The sequence below is a fragment of the Notolepis coatsorum genome (assembly GCF_963971535.1).
Source record: "Notolepis coatsorum genome assembly, contig: SCAFFOLD_356, whole genome shotgun sequence".
Classification (NCBI taxonomy): Eukaryota; Metazoa; Chordata; class Actinopteri; order Aulopiformes; family Paralepididae; genus Notolepis; species Notolepis coatsorum.
The window spans coordinates 1-18478 of record NW_028173982.1 but is presented as its reverse complement, the minus strand read 5'-3'; the positions used below and the strand labels follow the sequence as shown (position 1 = coordinate 18478).

The following is an 18478-nucleotide window of genomic DNA, read 5'->3' as shown; positions in this document are numbered from 1 at the left end:
ACTTCTCTGTTAGCTCTCTGTACTCTTCTCTGTTAGCTCTCTGTTAGCTCTCTGTTAGCGCTCTGTACACTTCTCTGTTAGCTCTCTGTACTCTTCTCTGTTAGCTCATTGTACTCTTCTCTGTTAGCTCTCTGTACACTTCTCTGTTAGCTCTCTGTACTCTTCTCTGTTAGCTCTCTGTTAGCTCTCTGTACTCTTCTCTGTTAGCTCTCTGTACTCTTCTCTGTTAGCTCTCTGTACTCTTCTCTGTTAGCTCTCTGTTAGCTCTCTGTACTCTTCTCTGTTAGCTCTCTGTTAGCTCTCTGTACTCTTCTCTGTTAGCTCTCTGTACTCTTCTCTGTTAGCTCTCTGTTAGCTCTCTGTGCTCTTCTCTGTTAGCTCTCTGTACATTTCTCTGTTAGCTCTCTGTTAGCTCTCTGTACTCTTCTCTGTTAGCTCTCTGTTAGCTCTCTGTACTCTTCTCTGTTAGCTCTCTGTTAGCGCTCTGTACTCTTCTCTGTTAGCTCTCTGTACTCTTCTCTGTTAGCGCTCTGTACTCTTCTCTGTTAGCTCTCTGTACTCTTCTCTGTTAGCGCTCTGTACTCTTCTCTGTTAGCTCTCTGTAGCTCTCTGTACTCTTCTCTGTTAGCTCTCTGTACTCTTCTCTGTTAGCTCTCTGTACTCTTCTCTGTTAGCTCTCTGTTAGCTCTCTGTTAGCGCTCTGTACTCTTCTCTGTTAGCTCTCTGTACTCTTCTCTGTTAGCTCTCTGTACTCTTCTCTGTTAGCTCTCTGTTAGCTCTCTGTACCCTTCTCTGTTAGCTCTCTGTTAGCTCTCTGTACTCTTCTCTGTTAGCGCTCTGTACTATTCTCTGTTAGCGCTCTGTACTCTTCTCTGTTAGCTCTCTGTACTCTTCTCTGTTAGCTCTCTGTACTCTTCTCTGTTAGCTCTCTGTTAGCTCTCTGTACTCTTCTCTGTTAGCTCTCTGTTAGCTCTCTGTACTCTTCTCTGTTAGCTCTCTGTTAGCTCTCTGTACTCTTCTCTGTTAGCTCTCTGTACTCTTCTCTGTTAGCTCTCTGTACACTTCTCTGTTAGCTCTCTGTACTCTTCTCTGTTAGCTCTCTGTTAGCTCTCTGTACTCTTCTCTGTTAGCTCTCTGTTAGCTCTCTGTACTCTTCTCTGTTAGCTCTCTGTACTCTTTTCTGTTAGCGCTCTGTACTATTCTCTGTTAGCTCTCTGTTAGCTCTCTGTACTCTTCTCTGTTAGCTCTCTGTACTCTTCTCTGTTAGCGCTCTGTACTCTTCTCTCTTAGCTCTCTGTACACTTCTCTGTTAGCTCTCTGTACTCTTCTCTGTTAGCTCTCTGTTAGCGCTCTGTACTCTTCTCTGTTAGCTCTCTGTTAGCTCTCTGTACTCTTCTCTGTTAGCTCTCTGTACTCTTCTCTGTTAGCTCTCTGTACTCTTCTCTGTTAGCTCTCTGTTAGCTCTCTGTATTCTTCTCTGTTAGCTCTCTGTACTCTTTTCTGTTAGCGCTCTGTTAGCTCTCTGTACTCTTCTCTGTTAGCTCTCTGTTAGCTCTCTATACACTTCTCTGTTAGCTCTCTGTTAGCTCTCTGTACTCTTCTCTGTTAGCTCTCTGTTAGCTCTCTGTACTCTTCTCTGTTAGCTCTCTGTTAGCTCTCTGTACTCTTCTCTGTTAGCTCTCTGTACTCTTCTCTGTTAGCTCTCTGTACTCTTCTCTGTTAGCTCTCTGTACTCTTCTCTGTTAGCTCTCTGTTAGCTCTCTGTACTCTTCTCTGTTAGCTCTCTGTTAGCTCTCTGTACTCTTCTCTGTTAGCTCTCTGTACTCTTTTCTGTTAGCGCTCTGTACTATTCTCTGTTAGCTCTCTGTTAGCTCTCTGTACTCTTCTCTGTTAGCTCTCTGTACTCTTCTCTGTTAGCGCTCTGTACTCTTCTCTCTTAGCTCTCTGTACACTTCTCTGTTAGCTCTCTGTACTCTTCTCTGTTAGCTCTCTGTTAGCGCTCTGTACTCTTCTCTGTTAGCTCTCTGTTAGCTCTCTGTACTCTTCTCTGTTAGCTCTCTGTACTCTTCTCTGTTAGCTCTCTGTACTCTTCTCTGTTAGCTCTCTGTTAGCTCTCTGTATTCTTCTCTGTTAGCTCTCTGTACTCTTTTCTGTTAGCGCTCTGTTAGCTCTCTGTACTCTTCTCTGTTAGCTCTCTGTTAGCTCTCTATACACTTCTCTGTTAGCTCTCTGTTAGCTCTCTGTACTCTTCTCTGTTAGCTCTCTGTACTCTTCTCTGTTAGCTCTCTGTACTCTTTTCTGTTAGCGCTCTGTACTCTTCTCTGTTAGCTCTCTGTTAGCTCTCTGTACTCTTCTCTGTTAGCTCTCTGTACTCTTCTCTGTTAGCTCTTTGTACTATTCTCTGTTAGCTCTCTGTTAGCGCTCTGTACACTTCTCTGTTAGCTCTCTGTACTCTTATCTGTTAGCTCTCTGTTAGCTCTCTGTACTCTTCTCTGTTAGCTCTCTGTTAGCTCTCTGTACTCTTCTCTGTTAGCTCTCTGTTAGCTCTCTGTACTCTTCTCTGTTAGCTCTCTGTTAGCTCTCTGTACTCTTCTCTGTTAGCTCTCTGTACTCTTCTCTGTTAGCTCTCTGTTAGCTCTCTGTACTCTTCTCTGTTAGCTCTCTGTACTCTTCTCTGTTAGCTCTCTGTACTCTTCTCTGTTAGCTCTCTGTACTCTTCTCTGTTAGCTCTCTGTTAGCTCTCTGTACTCTTCTATGTTAGCTCTCTGTTAGCTCTCTGTATTCTTCTCTGTTAGCTCTCTGTACTCTTTTCTGTTAGCGCTCTGTACTCTTCTCTGTTAGCTCTCTGTTAGCTCTCTGTACTCTTCTCTGTTAGCGCTCTGTACTCTTCTCTGTTAGCTCTCTGTTAGCTCTCTGTACTCTTCTCTGTTAGCTCTCTGTACTCTTCTCTGTTAGCTCTCTGTACTCTTCTCTGTTAGCTCTCTGTTAGCTCTCTGTACACTTCTCTGTTAGCTCTCTGTTAGCTCTCTGTACTCTTCTCTGTTAGCTCTCTGTACTCTTCTCTGTTAGCTCTCTGTACTCTTCTCTGTTAGCTCTCTGTACTCTTCTCTGTTAGCTCTCTGTTAGCTCTCTGTACTCTTCTCTGTTAGCTCTCTGTACTCTTCTCTGTTAGCGCTCTGTACTCTTCTCTGTTAGCTCTCTGTACTCTTCTCTGTTAGCTCTCTGTTAGCTCTCTGTTAGCGCTCTGTACACTTCTCTGTTAGCTCTCTGTACTCTTCTCTGTTAGCTCTCTGTACTCTTCTCTGTTAGCTCTCTGTACACTTCTCTGTTAGCTCTCTGTACTCTTCTCTGTTAGCTCTCTGTACTCTTCTCTGTTAGCTCTCTGTTAGCTCTCTGTACTCTTCTCTGTTAGCTCTCTGTACTCTTCTCTGTTAGCGCTCTGTACTCTTCTCTGTTAGCTCTCTGTACTCTTCTCTGTTAGCTCTCTGTTAGCTCTCTGTTAGCGCTCTGTACACTTCTCTGTTAGCTCTCTGTACTCTTCTCTGTTAGCTCTCTGTACTCTTCTCTGTTAGCTCTCTGTACACTTCTCTGTTAGCTCTCTGTACTCTTCTCTGTTAGCTCTCTGTTAGCTCTCTGTACTCTTCTCTGTTAGCTCTCTGTTAGCTCTCTGTACTCTTCTCTGTTAGCTCTCTGTACTCTTCTCTGTTAGCTCTCTGTTAGCTCTCTGTACTCTTCTCTGTTAGCTCTCTGTTAGCTCTCTGTACTCTTCTCTGTTAGCTCTCTGTACTCTTCTCTGTTAGCTCTCTGTTAGCTCTCTGTACCCTTCTCTGTTAGCTCTCTGTACTCTTCTCTGTTAGCTCTCTGTTAGCTCTCTGTACTCTTCTCTGTTAGCTCTCTGTTAGCTCTCTGTACCCTTCTCTGTTAGCTCTCTGTACTCTTCTCTGTTAGCTCTCTGTTAGCTCTCTGTACTCTTCTCTGTTAGCTCTCTGTTAGCTCTCTGTACTCTTCTCTGTTAGCTCTCTGTTAGCGCTCTGTACTCTTCTCTGTTAGCTCTCTATACACTTCTCTGTTAGCTCTCTGTTAGCTCTCTGTACTCTTCTCTGTTAGCTCTCTGTTAGCTCTCTGTACTCTTCTCTGTTAGCTCTCTGTTAGCTCTCTGTACTCTTCTCTGTTAGCTCTCTGTACTCTTCTCTGTTAGCTCTCTGTACTCTTCTCTGTTAGCTCTCTGTACTCTTCTCTGTTAGCTCTCTGTTAGCTCTCTGTACTCTTCTCTGTTAGCTCTCTGTTAGCTCTCTGTACTCTTCTCTGTTAGCTCTCTGTACTCTTTTCTGTTAGCGCTCTGTACTATTCTCTGTTAGCTCTCTGTTAGCTCTCTGTACTCTTCTCTGTTAGCTCTCTGTACTCTTCTCTGTTAGCGCTCTGTACTCTTCTCTCTTAGCTCTCTGTACACTTCTCTGTTAGCTCTCTGTACTCTTCTCTGTTAGCTCTCTGTTAGCGCTCTGTACTCTTCTCTGTTAGCTCTCTGTTAGCTCTCTGTACTCTTCTCTGTTAGCTCTCTGTACTCTTCTCTGTTAGCTCTCTGTACTCTTCTCTGTTAGCTCTCTGTTAGCTCTCTGTATTCTTCTCTGTTAGCTCTCTGTACTCTTTTCTGTTAGCGCTCTGTTAGCTCTCTGTACTCTTCTCTGTTAGCTCTCTGTTAGCTCTCTATACACTTCTCTGTTAGCTCTCTGTTAGCTCTCTGTACTCTTCTCTGTTAGCTCTCTGTACTCTTCTCTGTTAGCTCTCTGTACTCTTTTCTGTTAGCGCTCTGTACTCTTCTCTGTTAGCTCTCTGTTAGCTCTCTGTACTCTTCTCTGTTAGCTCTCTGTACTCTTCTCTGTTAGCTCTTTGTACTATTCTCTGTTAGCTCTCTGTTAGCGCTCTGTACACTTCTCTGTTAGCTCTCTGTACTCTTATCTGTTAGCTCTCTGTTAGCTCTCTGTACTCTTCTCTGTTAGCTCTCTGTTAGCTCTCTGTACTCTTCTCTGTTAGCTCTCTGTTAGCTCTCTGTACTCTTCTCTGTTAGCTCTCTGTTAGCTCTCTGTACTCTTCTCTGTTAGCTCTCTGTACTCTTCTCTGTTAGCTCTCTGTTAGCTCTCTGTACTCTTCTCTGTTAGCTCTCTGTACTCTTCTCTGTTAGCTCTCTGTACTCTTCTCTGTTAGCTCTCTGTACTCTTCTCTGTTAGCTCTCTGTTAGCTCTCTGTACTCTTCTATGTTAGCTCTCTGTTAGCTCTCTGTATTCTTCTCTGTTAGCTCTCTGTACTCTTTTCTGTTAGCGCTCTGTACTCTTCTCTGTTAGCTCTCTGTTAGCTCTCTGTACTCTTCTCTGTTAGCGCTCTGTACTCTTCTCTGTTAGCTCTCTGTTAGCTCTCTGTACTCTTCTCTGTTAGCTCTCTGTACTCTTCTCTGTTAGCTCTCTGTACTCTTCTCTGTTAGCTCTCTGTTAGCTCTCTGTACACTTCTCTGTTAGCTCTCTGTTAGCTCTCTGTACTCTTCTCTGTTAGCTCTCTGTACTCTTCTCTGTTAGCTCTCTGTACTCTTCTCTGTTAGCTCTCTGTACTCTTCTCTGTTAGCTCTCTGTTAGCTCTCTGTACTCTTCTCTGTTAGCTCTCTGTACTCTTCTCTGTTAGCGCTCTGTACTCTTCTCTGTTAGCTCTCTGTACTCTTCTCTGTTAGCTCTCTGTTAGCTCTCTGTTAGCGCTCTGTACACTTCTCTGTTAGCTCTCTGTACTCTTCTCTGTTAGCTCTCTGTACTCTTCTCTGTTAGCTCTCTGTACACTTCTCTGTTAGCTCTCTGTACTCTTCTCTGTTAGCTCTCTGTACTCTTCTCTGTTAGCTCTCTGTTAGCTCTCTGTACTCTTCTCTGTTAGCTCTCTGTACTCTTCTCTGTTAGCGCTCTGTACTCTTCTCTGTTAGCTCTCTGTACTCTTCTCTGTTAGCTCTCTGTTAGCTCTCTGTTAGCGCTCTGTACACTTCTCTGTTAGCTCTCTGTACTCTTCTCTGTTAGCTCTCTGTACTCTTCTCTGTTAGCTCTCTGTACACTTCTCTGTTAGCTCTCTGTACTCTTCTCTGTTAGCTCTCTGTTAGCTCTCTGTACTCTTCTCTGTTAGCTCTCTGTTAGCTCTCTGTACTCTTCTCTGTTAGCTCTCTGTACTCTTCTCTGTTAGCTCTCTGTTAGCTCTCTGTACTCTTCTCTGTTAGCTCTCTGTTAGCTCTCTGTACTCTTCTCTGTTAGCTCTCTGTACTCTTCTCTGTTAGCTCTCTGTTAGCTCTCTGTACCCTTCTCTGTTAGCTCTCTGTACTCTTCTCTGTTAGCTCTCTGTTAGCTCTCTGTACTCTTCTCTGTTAGCTCTCTGTTAGCTCTCTGTACTCTTCTCTGTTAGCTCTCTGTTAGCGCTCTGTACTCTTCTCTGTTAGCTCTCTGTACTCTTCTCTGTTAGCGCTCTGTACTCTTCTCTGTTAGCTCTCTGTACTCTTCTCTGTTAGCGCTCTGTACTCTTCTCTGTTAGCTCTCTGTTAGCTCTCTGTTAGCGCTCTGTACACTTCTCTGTTAGCTCCCTGTACTCTTCTCTGTTAGCTCTCTGTTAGCTCTCTGTACGCTTCTCTGTTAGCTCTCTGTACTCTTCTCTGTTAGCTCTCTGTTAGCTCTCTGTACACTTCTCTGTTAGCTCTCTGTTATCTCTCTGTACTCTTCTCTGTTAGCTCTCTGTACTCTTCTCTGTTAGCTCTCTGTACTCTTCTCTGTTAGCTCTCTGTTAGCTCTCCGTACTCTTCTCTGTTAGCTCTCTGTACTCTTCTCTGTTAGCTATCTGTTAGCTCTCTGTACTCTTCTCTGTTAGCTCTCTGTACTCTTCTCTGTTAGCTCTCTGTTAGCTCTCTGTACTCTTCTCTGTTAGCTCTCTGTTAGCTCTCTGTACTCTTCTCTGTTAGCTCTCTGTACTCTTCTCTGTTAGCTCTCTGTTAGCTCTCTGTTAGCGCTCTTTACACTTCTCTGTTAGCTCTCTGTTAGCTCTCTGTACTCTTCTCTGTTAGCTCTCTGTACTCTTCTCTGTTAGCGCTCTGTTAGCTCTCTGTACTCTTCTCTGTTAGCTCTCTGTACTCTTCTCTGTTAGCTCTCTGTACTCTTCTCTGTTAGCTCTCTGTTAGCTCTCTGTACCCTTCTCTGTTACCTCTCTGTACTCTTCTCTGTTAGCTCTCTGTACTCTTCTCTGTTAGCTCTCTGTTAGCTCTCTGTACTCTTCTCTGTTAGCTCTCTGTTAGCTCTCTGTTAGCTCTCTGTTAGCTATCTGTACTCTTCTCTGTTAGCTCTCTGTACTCTTCTCTGTTAGCTCTCTGTTAGCTCTCTGTACTCTTATCTGTACTCTTCTCTGTTAGCTCTCTGTACTCTTCTCTGTTAGCTCTCTGTACTCTTCTCTGTTAGCTCTCTGTTAGCTCTCTGTACTCTTCTCTGTTAGCTCTCTGTACTCTTCTCTGTTAGCTCTCTGTTAGCTCTCTGTACTCTTCTCTGTTAGCTCTCTGTACACTTCTCTGTTAGCTCTCTGTACTCTTCTCTGTTAGCTATCTGTACTCTTCTCTGTTAGCTCTCTGTACTCTTCTCTGTTAGCTCTCTGTTAGCTCTCTGTACTCTTCTCTGTACTCTTCTCTGTTAGCTCTCTGTACTCTTCTCTGTTAGCTCTCTGTACTCTTCTCTGTTAGCTCTCTGTACTCTTCTCTGTTAGCTCTCTGTACTCTTCTCTGTTAGCGCTCTGTTAGCTCTCTGTTAGCTCTCTGTACTCTTCTCTGTTAGCTCTCTGTACACTTCTCTGTTAGCGCTCTGTTAGCTCTCTGTTAGCTCTCTGTACCCTTCTCTGTTAGCTCTCTGTACTCTTCTCTGTTAGCTCTCTGTTAGCTCTCTGTTAGCTCTCTGTACTCTTCTCTGTTAGCTCTCTGTACTCTTCTCTGTTAGCGCTCTGTACCCTTCTCTGTTAGCTCTCTGTACTCTTCTCTGTTAGCTCTCTGTTAGCTCTCTGTACTCTTCTCTGTTAGCGCTCTGTACACTTCTCTGTTAGCTCTCTGTTAGCTCTCTGTACTCTTCTCTGTACTCTTCTCTGTACTCTTCTCTGTTAGCTCTCTGTACTCTTCTCTGTTAGCTCTCTGTACTCTTCTCTGTTAGCTCTCTGTACTCTTCTCTGTTAGCTCTCTGTACTCTTCTCTGTTAGCGCTCTGTTAGCTCTCTGTTAGCTCTCTGTACTCTTCTCTGTTAGCTCTCTGTACTCTTCTCTGTTAGCGCTCTGTTAGCTCTCTGTTAGCTCTCTGTACTCTTCTCTGTTAGCTCTCTGTACTCTTCTCTGTTAGCTCTCTGTTAGCTCTCTGTTAGCTCTCTGTACTCTTCTCTGTTAGCTCTCTGTACTCTTCTCTGTTAGCGCTCTGTACCCTTCTCTGTTAGCTCTCTGTACTCTTCTCTGTTAGCTCTCTGTTAGCTCTCTGTACTCTTCTCTGTTAGCGCTCTGTACTCTTCTCTGTTAGCTCTCTGTACTCTTCTCTGTTAGCGCTCTGTTAGCGCTCTGTACTCTTCTCTGTTAGCTCTCTGTACTCTTCTCTGTTAGCGCTCTGTTATCGCTCTGTAATCTTCTCTGTTAGCTCTCTGTACTCTTCTCTGTTAGCTCTCTGTACTCTTCTCTGTTAGCTCTCTGTTAGCTCTCTGTATTCTTCTCTGTTAGCTCTCTGTACTCTTTTCTGTTAGCGCTCTGTACTCTTCTCTGTTAGCTCTCTGTTAGCTCTCTGTACTCTTCTCTGTTAGCTATCTGTACCCTTCTCTGTTAGCTCTCTGTACTCTTCTCTGTTAGCTCTCTGTTAGCTCTCTGTACTCTTCTCTGTACTCTTCTCTGTACTCTTCTCTGTTAGCTCTCTGTACTCTTCTCTGTTAGCTCTCTGTACTCTTCTCTGTTAGCTCTCTGTACTCTTCTCTGTTAGCTCTCTGTACTCTTCTCTGTTAGCTCTCTGTACTCTTCTCTGTTAGCTCTCTGTACTCTTCTCTGTTAGCTCTCTGTTAGCTCTCTGTACTCTTCTCTGTTAGCTCTCTGTACCCTTCTCTGTTAGCTCTCTGTTAGCTCTCTGTACTCTTCTCTGTTAGCTCTCTGTACTCTTCTCTGTTAGCTCTCTGTTAGCTCTCTGTACTCTTCTCTGTTAGCTCTCTGTACTCTTCTCTGTTAGCTCTCTGTTAGCTCTCTGTACTCTTCTCTGTTAGCTCTCTGTACCCTTCTCTGTTAGCTCTCTGTTAGCTCTCTGTACTCCGAACGCCCTTCAATGCACTTTAAAGTTTGATATTCCTCCAACCTGGACAATGTATAGTGTATTATTTAATTGCTTTTAATCTGCATTTCTTGTATAATATTACCATTATAATCTATCTCCCTCCCCCTCTCTCTCTCTCCCCCCTTCTCCCCCCTCTCTCTGTCCCCCTCTCTCTCTCCCCCCCTCTCTCCCCCTATCCCCTCTCTATCTCGCCCCTCCCCCCTCTCTCTCCCTCCCCCGCTCTCCCCCTCTCTTTCCCCCCTCTATATCTCCCCCTCTCTCCCCCCTCTCTCTCTACCCCCCTCTCTCCCCTACCTCTTTCTCCCCCCCTCTCTCTCCCTCCCCGCTCTCCCCCCTTCTCTCTCTCTCCTGCCTCCCTCTCTCCCCCTTCTCTCTCCCCCGTCTCCCCCCTCTCCCCTCTCTCTCTCTCCCTCCCCCTCTCTTTCCTCCCTCTCTCTCCCCCCCCTCCCTCTCTCCTCTCTCTCTCCCTCCCTCTCTCCCCCTTCTCTCTCCCCTGTCTCCCCCCTCTCCCCTCTCTCTCTCTCCCTCCCCCGCTCTCCCCCTCTCTTTCCCCCCTCTCTCTCCCCCCCTCTCTCTCTCCTCTCTCTCTCCCTCTCTCTCTCCCCCTCCCCCCCCTCCCCCTCTCTCTCCCCCCCTCTCCCCCCCCTCTCTCTCTCCCCCTCTCTCCCCCCTCTTTCCCCCTCTATCTCCCCCTCTCTCTCCCCCCTCTCTCTCCATCCCCTCTCTCCCCCCTTCTCTCTCTCTCCCCCTCTCTCTCCCCCCTCCCCCCTCTCCCCCCTCTCTCTCTCTCTCCTCTCTCTATCCCTCTCTCTCCTCTCTCTCTCCTCTCTCTCTCCCCCTCTCTCTCTCTCCCCCTCTCTCTCCCCCTCTCCCCCCTCTCTCCCCCCCTCCCCCTCGCTCTCTCCCTCTCTCTCTCCCCCTCCCCCCCCCCCCCTCTCTCTCTCTCCTCTCTCTCTCCCTCTCTCTCTCCCCCCTCTCCCCCCCTCTCCCCCCTCTCTCCCCCCCCTCCCCCACCTCTCTCCCCCCCCTCTCAGAGCTACAGCGTTTGGGGTGCTGAATGCTCTCTGTAAGCTAGCTGCCGTCCTCGGCAGCTCTATCTTCTCCAGCTTGGTTGGCGTCACCAAGGCCGTTCCCATCCTGCTGTCCTTCTCTGCACTGGTCTGCGGAGGCCTGGTGGCGTTGAGGCTGCCCGACACCCGCCAGAAGATCTTACAGTGATGTCATCAGGGGCAAAGCTAGGGGGGGGGGGGGAGGCCTGGTGGCGCTGAGGCTGCCCGACACCCGCCAGAAGATCTTACAGTGATGTCATCAGGGGCAAAGCTAGGGGGGGTTGTTAAAGCACCACGCGCTTTAACAACATCAGAAACCACCGACTTCTCTCTCTCTCTGCGTCATTCGTTTGTGCTTCGTGTCACATATCTGAGATGTTCTGAGATGTTCTGATCCAGGATCTTTGATGCCAAACTCTTTGTTGTCTAGTCGGTCTGGTTGTGTCACATCTTCTCCTTGTCTGGGTGTATTTCTTTGTGTGTGTTTTCCCCTTAAGAGACATCAGGATCAACACTAACAGGAAGTGTTTCTGTAAATAATATGACATACTCGTGAATATGATGTCACCATTGAGGACCTCATCTACTGTTTCCACATCTACTGTCCAGATGTGAGTGACTAGATGAATATTCACATGAGTGGCCTGGTCTGTTTCAAGGTTCTCCTGTTTGGTTCACAGCTTCTGTATGATTACAGTACAGGCTGAGAATAAGACGAATCATTGCTAATTACTAATCATTGAGATCCCGCCCCTTTCTGGTTGTAGATATAGTGTGACCAGAGGACAGATACTGTATATGAGGTATATTGTCATATTATTATGGAAACGCTTCTGCTGCATTTGAGGGAGATGGGTGTAGAAATTCACTGACTGACTGACTGACCGACTAATAGACTAACTGACTAATAGACTAACTGACTAATAGACTAACTGACTAATAGACTAACTGACTAATAGCCTGATCCACTGACTGCATGTCTGTGTGGAATTCTCTTTTAATGTCTCAATGTGTCTTTAACATGGTGTGTTGTTTCAAAATATTTGGGACCCGATTCACAAAAGCATCTTAGCACTGACTGGGTTGGTTCGGGGTCCTGATCTGAGCCCAGCTTCCTGGACGATGGTCGCTGTGTTTCACTATAGAACATTAATTTCAACCCTTGACTGGCTTCCAACTAACCACCCAACACCAAATACACCCCAAACCCTCAGTTTAGTCTGACAGGCGTACATATCATTCATAAATCCTTAGTTTAGTCTGACAGACATTCACAAGTTGTTTGTGGTCTTTGTGTTGTTAAAGGAAACATGACATACTGTCACCTCTAGAGGCAGTGCTGCCTTCAGGAGAGGCGGACTGATGATGCAACAGAAGGGTAACAGACTGGGGGGCGAATTCACAAAGGGATTGCGCTGCTTTTTCTGACGCTATGCCGGTGCAAATAGCTCTGAAACACAGTTCGCTATCTACAGAGGAGGCGCAACGGGTGAAATGCGGTGGTAACTGAGTGCGTTGCCCCCAGCATTGCGTCTCGGTGCGTCGGTGCTATTTGCGGGGATCTAAATGAGGTAATATGGGCGGAACATGTGCCCCTTTCTATGCAAATTAGCCTCGTCAAAAAACACTCCCAATTCACAAAGGTCGGCGCTAATTGCACCGCTATTTACGTCTTGAGAGATCTGGTGGTAACTAAGTGCATTTATAAAGGGGTGTCATTGCCAGCGTCTCGGGTGATCATGGCAGCATTCATTGCCAGGCGAAGGCATCGTAATGACAGGCGTGCTCGTGAAAGAATATTTCTAAGGAGAATATCACTTTTTGATTTAGGCGAGACCGAAATCAACCGGAGACACAGGTCGCCAGCTCAAGCAATTCTTGATCTACTGGATGAAATCAAGGATGCTATTGAGCCATGCAGCCACCCAGAGATCCCATGCTATCTTATTTATTATTATTTAAATACTGTTATGTAAGATGAATAGATCTGTAGGCCTGGGCTACAATATATATATTTTTTAATTCAACCTGCTTTATAGTAATAATTATATTATATTATACTGTACAACGTGATTACTCGATCTGCTTCACGCTGCGTATGGGCTCGCAGCTCGATAACCATTTATAGGCAGTTTGTGTTTTAATAAAATCATGTTATTCAGCAGTAGGCTATTATGAGCAAACAAAATTTGTTAGATTGGACATTTTGATAAATTATATCAAGCAGAGAACTGAGAAATTCGGCACTATACTGATAAATGAAGTTATTTCAGAACACTGCCTATTGAGTAACAGACAAATGAGTGCATGGAAATAGCAATGAGTGCTTGAGGTTACTTATCTAACAAAAAAATGCTTCAACTACTTGCATGAATAGAACAATTATGTAGATTGGACATTTGATTATGTATGTCATCATGCAGCACAATACAACATCTAACCCGTTATTATTTAATTATCCCAAATGAACATTCCGACGGCCGGTCTGCAGGCAGTCAGCCCGTGCATGTTGCTATACAATCGTCTATTATAATCACATTTAACATTTTAAGAATTTTATGAGCAAACGGAATTCGTTAGATTGGACATTTGAAAACAGTCTCGAATGGCCAAAACATGTCTGGAGATTATAGCCTGCTAACATTACCAATTAAACTTTTTTTTTCACCAGTTAACCTGAAAGGCGTGCTGGTCAGCAGTAATGCAACGTCATGATTGTCAATTGATGGGAGTATCGATAAATACATAGACAATTTCTATTATGCCTCTTAAGCCTGACGGGTCGGGTACCGGACCCAAGCCATAAATCTACAGACTGTATGAATTAATGTTGCGTTTTCTTTTCAAAAAGTATAGCCAAGTGTAAAGACCCTAACCCTGTCAAAACAGCAGTCATAGTGTATGTTTTCAGCAATACGTTTGTTTACCAATATGTTAAAGTGTTATTAGTTAAATATTAGTTTTGGGAATGTATTCAGAAACTAGCGAATATCTTCCATTTAGAATGCACACCGCCATTTTGTTTGTAGTCATATGAGGAGAGGAGACCCACAGCTTTCGAATGGCGTTGGCATTTTGAAAAATGACACTACCTGATATTCTATATTCTATAATAATATTTCAAATGGCATGTGTCCGGATGACAGAATTCAGTACTGTATCTACAAAACCTTCTGTTTAATCATCTTCCCAATCAGGAGCAAATTGCACACCTATGGGCGTGTTTGCGCTAGTATCTCATCCGCGCAATATCCTTAGTGACTGAAGACGGAGCAAAGTGCGCACAGTTAAGGGTGCTATTAGCGCAGCGCAATCCATTCTTTGTGAATTTGCCTCTGGGTTGTAAGGAGGAAAGATTTTAGGGAAAAATTACAGTTGATTATAAATATTGACAAAATTGCCTTGATTTACATGCTTTAAATTGTTGCTTATGTATAACATTGTTAGTATTTTAAATGAGTAACCAGTGGCAACGCTGTATCTGTTGGTGAGTCACACATCTGGCTGCAAGCGTCTCCCTAATAAATGCCTGGTGCTCTTTGCAGCTGAGGTAAATACAAGACCCGTCCAATATTAGAGGATTTACGGTAATAAGGAACATACAAGTTTCATACTTCCATCCTTGCTGTTTTGCTGTCAGTGGCGCTGATGATGGAGCTAACGCTACGCTACTGCCCCTAATGTAAACCTGTTGGCAAAAACTGACAATGAAGTAGCTAGTTGGTTATTTTAACAGACATTGTGTCAGATTATATTCATTGATTTCCAACCATAGAAGACTAGCGATAGAAGACTAGAGATAGAAGACTAGAGATAGAAGACTAGCGATAGAAGACTAGAGATAGAAGACTAGAGATAGAAGACTAGAGATAGAAGACTAGAGATAGAAGACTAGATAGAAGACTAGAGATAGAAGACTAGAGATAGAAGACTAGAGATAAAAGACTAGAGATAGAAGACTAGAGAGAGAAGACTAGAGATAGAAGACTAGAGGTAGAAGACTAGAGAGAGAAGACTAGAGATAGAAGACTAGAGATCGAAGACTAGAGATAGAAGACTAGAGATAGAAGACTAGAGATAGAAGACTAGAGAGAAGACTAGAGAGAAGACTAGAGATAGAAGACTAGAGATAGAAGACTAGAGATAGAAGACTAGAGATAGAAGACTAGAGATAGAAGACTAGAGATAGAAGACAGAAGACTAGAGATAGAAGACTAGAGAGAGAAGACTAGAGATAGAAGACTAGATAGACTACTAGAGAGAGAAGAATAGAGATAGAAGACTAGAGATAGAAGACTAGCGATATAAGACTAGAGATAGAAGACTAGAGAGAGAAGACTAGAGATAGAAGACTAGAGATAGAAGACTAGATAGACTACTAGAGAGAGAAGACTAGAGATAGAAGACTAGAGATAGAAGACTAGATAGAAGACTAGAGATAGAAGACTAGAGATAGAAGACTAGAGATAGAAGACTAGAGAGAGAATACTAGAGATAGAAGACTAGAGATAGAAGACTAGAGATAGAAGACTAGAGATAGAAGACTAGATAGAAGACTAGAGATAGAAGACTAGAGATAGAAGACTAGAGATAGAATACTAGAGATAGAAGACTAGAGATAGAAGACTAGAGAGAGAAGACTAGAGATAGAAGACTAGAGAGAGAAGACTAGAGATAGAAGACTAGAGATAGAAGACTAGAGATAGAAGACTAGAGATAGAAGACTAGATAGAAGACTAGAGAGAGAAGACTAGAGATAGAAGACTAGATATAGAAGACTAGAGATAGAAGACTAGAGAGAATACTAGAGATAGAAGACTAGAGATAGAAGACTAGAGATAGAAGACTAGAGATAGAAGACTAGAGAGAATACTAGAGATAGAAGACTAGAGATAGAAGACTAGAGATAGAAGACTAGAGATAGAATACTAGAGATAGAAGACTAGAGATAGAAGACTAGAGATAGAAGACTAGATAGAAGACTAGAGAGAGAAGACTAGAGATAGAAGACTAGATAGGAGACTAGAGATAGAAGACTAGAGATAGAAGACTAGCGTCTCAGCCAATCACAGCACGATATCAGAGGCCATAGCAGTCCGTCATGCTACATGGTGAGGGTTTGAGTTGAACTGCGTTGGGAATCGTTAAAACATGTTTTTGATGCAGCAGCCAGTAGGCCTACAACAACAACAACAACAACACCTGTAACACCACCAGTACTAACAACACCAAAACATAAACAACACCTGTAACACCAACAGTACTAACAACACCAACACATAAACAACACCTGTAACACCAACACTGCTAACAACACCTAAACATAAACAACACCTGTAACACCAACAGTACTAACAACACCAAAACATAAACAACACCTGTAACACCAACAGTACTAACAACACCAAAACATAAACAACACATGTAACACCAACAGTGCTAACAACACCAAAACATAAACAACACCTGTAACACCAACAGTACTAACAACACCAAAACATAAACAACACCTGTAACACCAACAGTACTAACAACACCAACACATAAACAACACCTGTAACACCAACAGTACTAACAACACCAACACATAAACAACACCTGTAACACCAACAGTACTAACAACACCAAAACATAAACAACACCTGTAACACCAACAGTACTAACAACACCAAAACATAAACAACACCTGTAACACCAACAGTATTAACAACAACAACAACACCTGTAACACCAACAGTACTAACAACACCAAAACATAAACAACACCTGTAACACCAACAGTACTAACAACACCAAAACATAAACAACACCTGTAACACCAACAGTATTAACAACAACAACAACAACACCTGTAATACCAACAGTGCTAACAACACCAAAACATAAACAACACCTGTAACACCAACAGTGCTAACAACACCAAAACATAAACAACACCTGTAACACCAACAGTGGTAACAACACCAAAACATAAACAACACCTGTAACACCAACAGTACTAACAACAACAACAACAACAACAACACCTGTAATACCAACAGTACTAACAACACCAAAACATAAACAACACCTGTAACACCAACAGTACTAACAACACCAAAACATAAACAACACATGTAACACCAACAGTGCTAACAACACCAAAACATAAACAACACCTGTAACACCAACAGTGCTAACAACACCAAAACATAAACAACACCTGTAACACCAACAGTACTAACAACACCAAAACATAAACAACACCTGTAACACCAACAGTACTAACAACACCAAAACATAAACAACACATGTAACACCAACAGTGCTAACAACACCAAAACATAAACAACACCTGTAACACCAACAGTACTAACAACACCAAAACATAAACAACACCTGTAACACCAACAGTACTAACAACACCAACACATAAACAACACCTGTAACACCAACAGTACTAACAACACCAACACATAAACAACACCTGTAACACCAACAGTACTAACAACACCAAAACATAAACAACACCTGTAACACCAACAGTACTAACAACACCAAAACATAAACAACACCTGTAACACCAACAGTATTAACAACAACAACAACACCTGTAACACCAACAGTACTAACAACACCAAAACATAAACAACACCTGTAACACCAACAGTACTAACAACACCAAAACATAAACAACACCTGTAACACCAACAGTATTAACAACAACAACAACACCTGTAATACCAACAGTGCTAACAACACCAAAACATAAACAACACCTGTAACACCAACAGTGCTAACAACACCAAAACATAAACAACACCTGTAACACCAACAGTGGTAACAACACCAAAACATAAACAACACCTGTAACACCAACAGTACTAACAACAACAACAACAACAACACCTGTAATACCAACAGTACTAACAACACCAAAACATAAACAACACCTGTAACACCAACAGTACTAACAACACCAAAACATAAACAACACATGTAACACCAACAGTGCTAACAACACCAAAACATAAACAACACCTGTAACACCAACAGTACTACCAACACCAAAACATAAACAACACCTGTAACACCAACAGTGCTAACAACACCAACACATAAACAACACCTGTAACACCAACAGTACTAACAACAACAACAACAACAACACCACCTGTAATACCAACATTACTAACAACACCAAAACATAAACAACACCTGTAACACCAACAGTACTAACAACACCAAAACATAAACAACACCTGTAACACCAACAGTACTAACAACACCAACACATAAACAACACCTGTAACACCAACAGTACTAACAACACCAACACATAAACAACACCTGTAACACCAACAGTACTAACAACACCAAAACATAAACAACACCTGTAACACCAACAGTACTAACAACATCAAAACATAAACAACACCTGTAACACCAACAGTATTAACAACAACACAACAACACACAACAACAACAACAACAACAACACAACAACAACACCTGTAACACCAACAATACTAACAACACCAAAACATAAACAACACCTGTAACACCAACAGTACTAACAACACCAAAACATAAACAACACCTGCAACACCAACAGTACTAACAACAACAACAACACCTGTAATACCAACAGTACTAACAACACCAAAACATAAACAACACCTGTAACACCAACAGTACTAACAACACCAAAACATAAACAACACATGTAACACCAACAGTGCTAACAACACCAAAACATAAACAACACCTGTAACACCAACAGTACTAACAACACCAAAACATAAACAACACCTGTAACACCAACAGTACTAACAACACCAAAACATAAACAACACCTGTAACACCAACAGTACTAACAACACCAACACATAAACAACACCTGTAACACCAACAGTGCTAACAACACCAACACATAAACAACACCTGTAACACCAACAGTACTAACAACAACAACAACAACACCTGTAATACCAACATTACTAACAACACCAAAACATAAACAACACCTGTAACACCAACAGTACTAACAACACCAAAACATAAACAACACCTGTAACACCAACAGTACTAACAACACCAAAACATAAACAACACC

The 18478-nt window shown here is 43.1% G+C and overlaps 1 protein-coding gene across 1 annotated transcript in view; it reads left to right on the top strand.

The window, feature by feature from the left end:
• Positions 1-10552, top strand: part of LOC311247653 (synaptic vesicle glycoprotein 2B-like) — a gene marked incomplete at both ends in the record, with an annotated part of 161147 nt that extends 150595 nt beyond the window's left edge. Inside the window, one exon of the mRNA XM_084338666.1 lies at positions 10369-10552. Coding sequence (XP_084194792.1) covers positions 10369-10552 — 184 coding nt within the window. The remainder of the gene's footprint in view (positions 1-10368) is intronic.
• Between the last annotated feature and the right edge of the window lie 7926 nt (positions 10553-18478).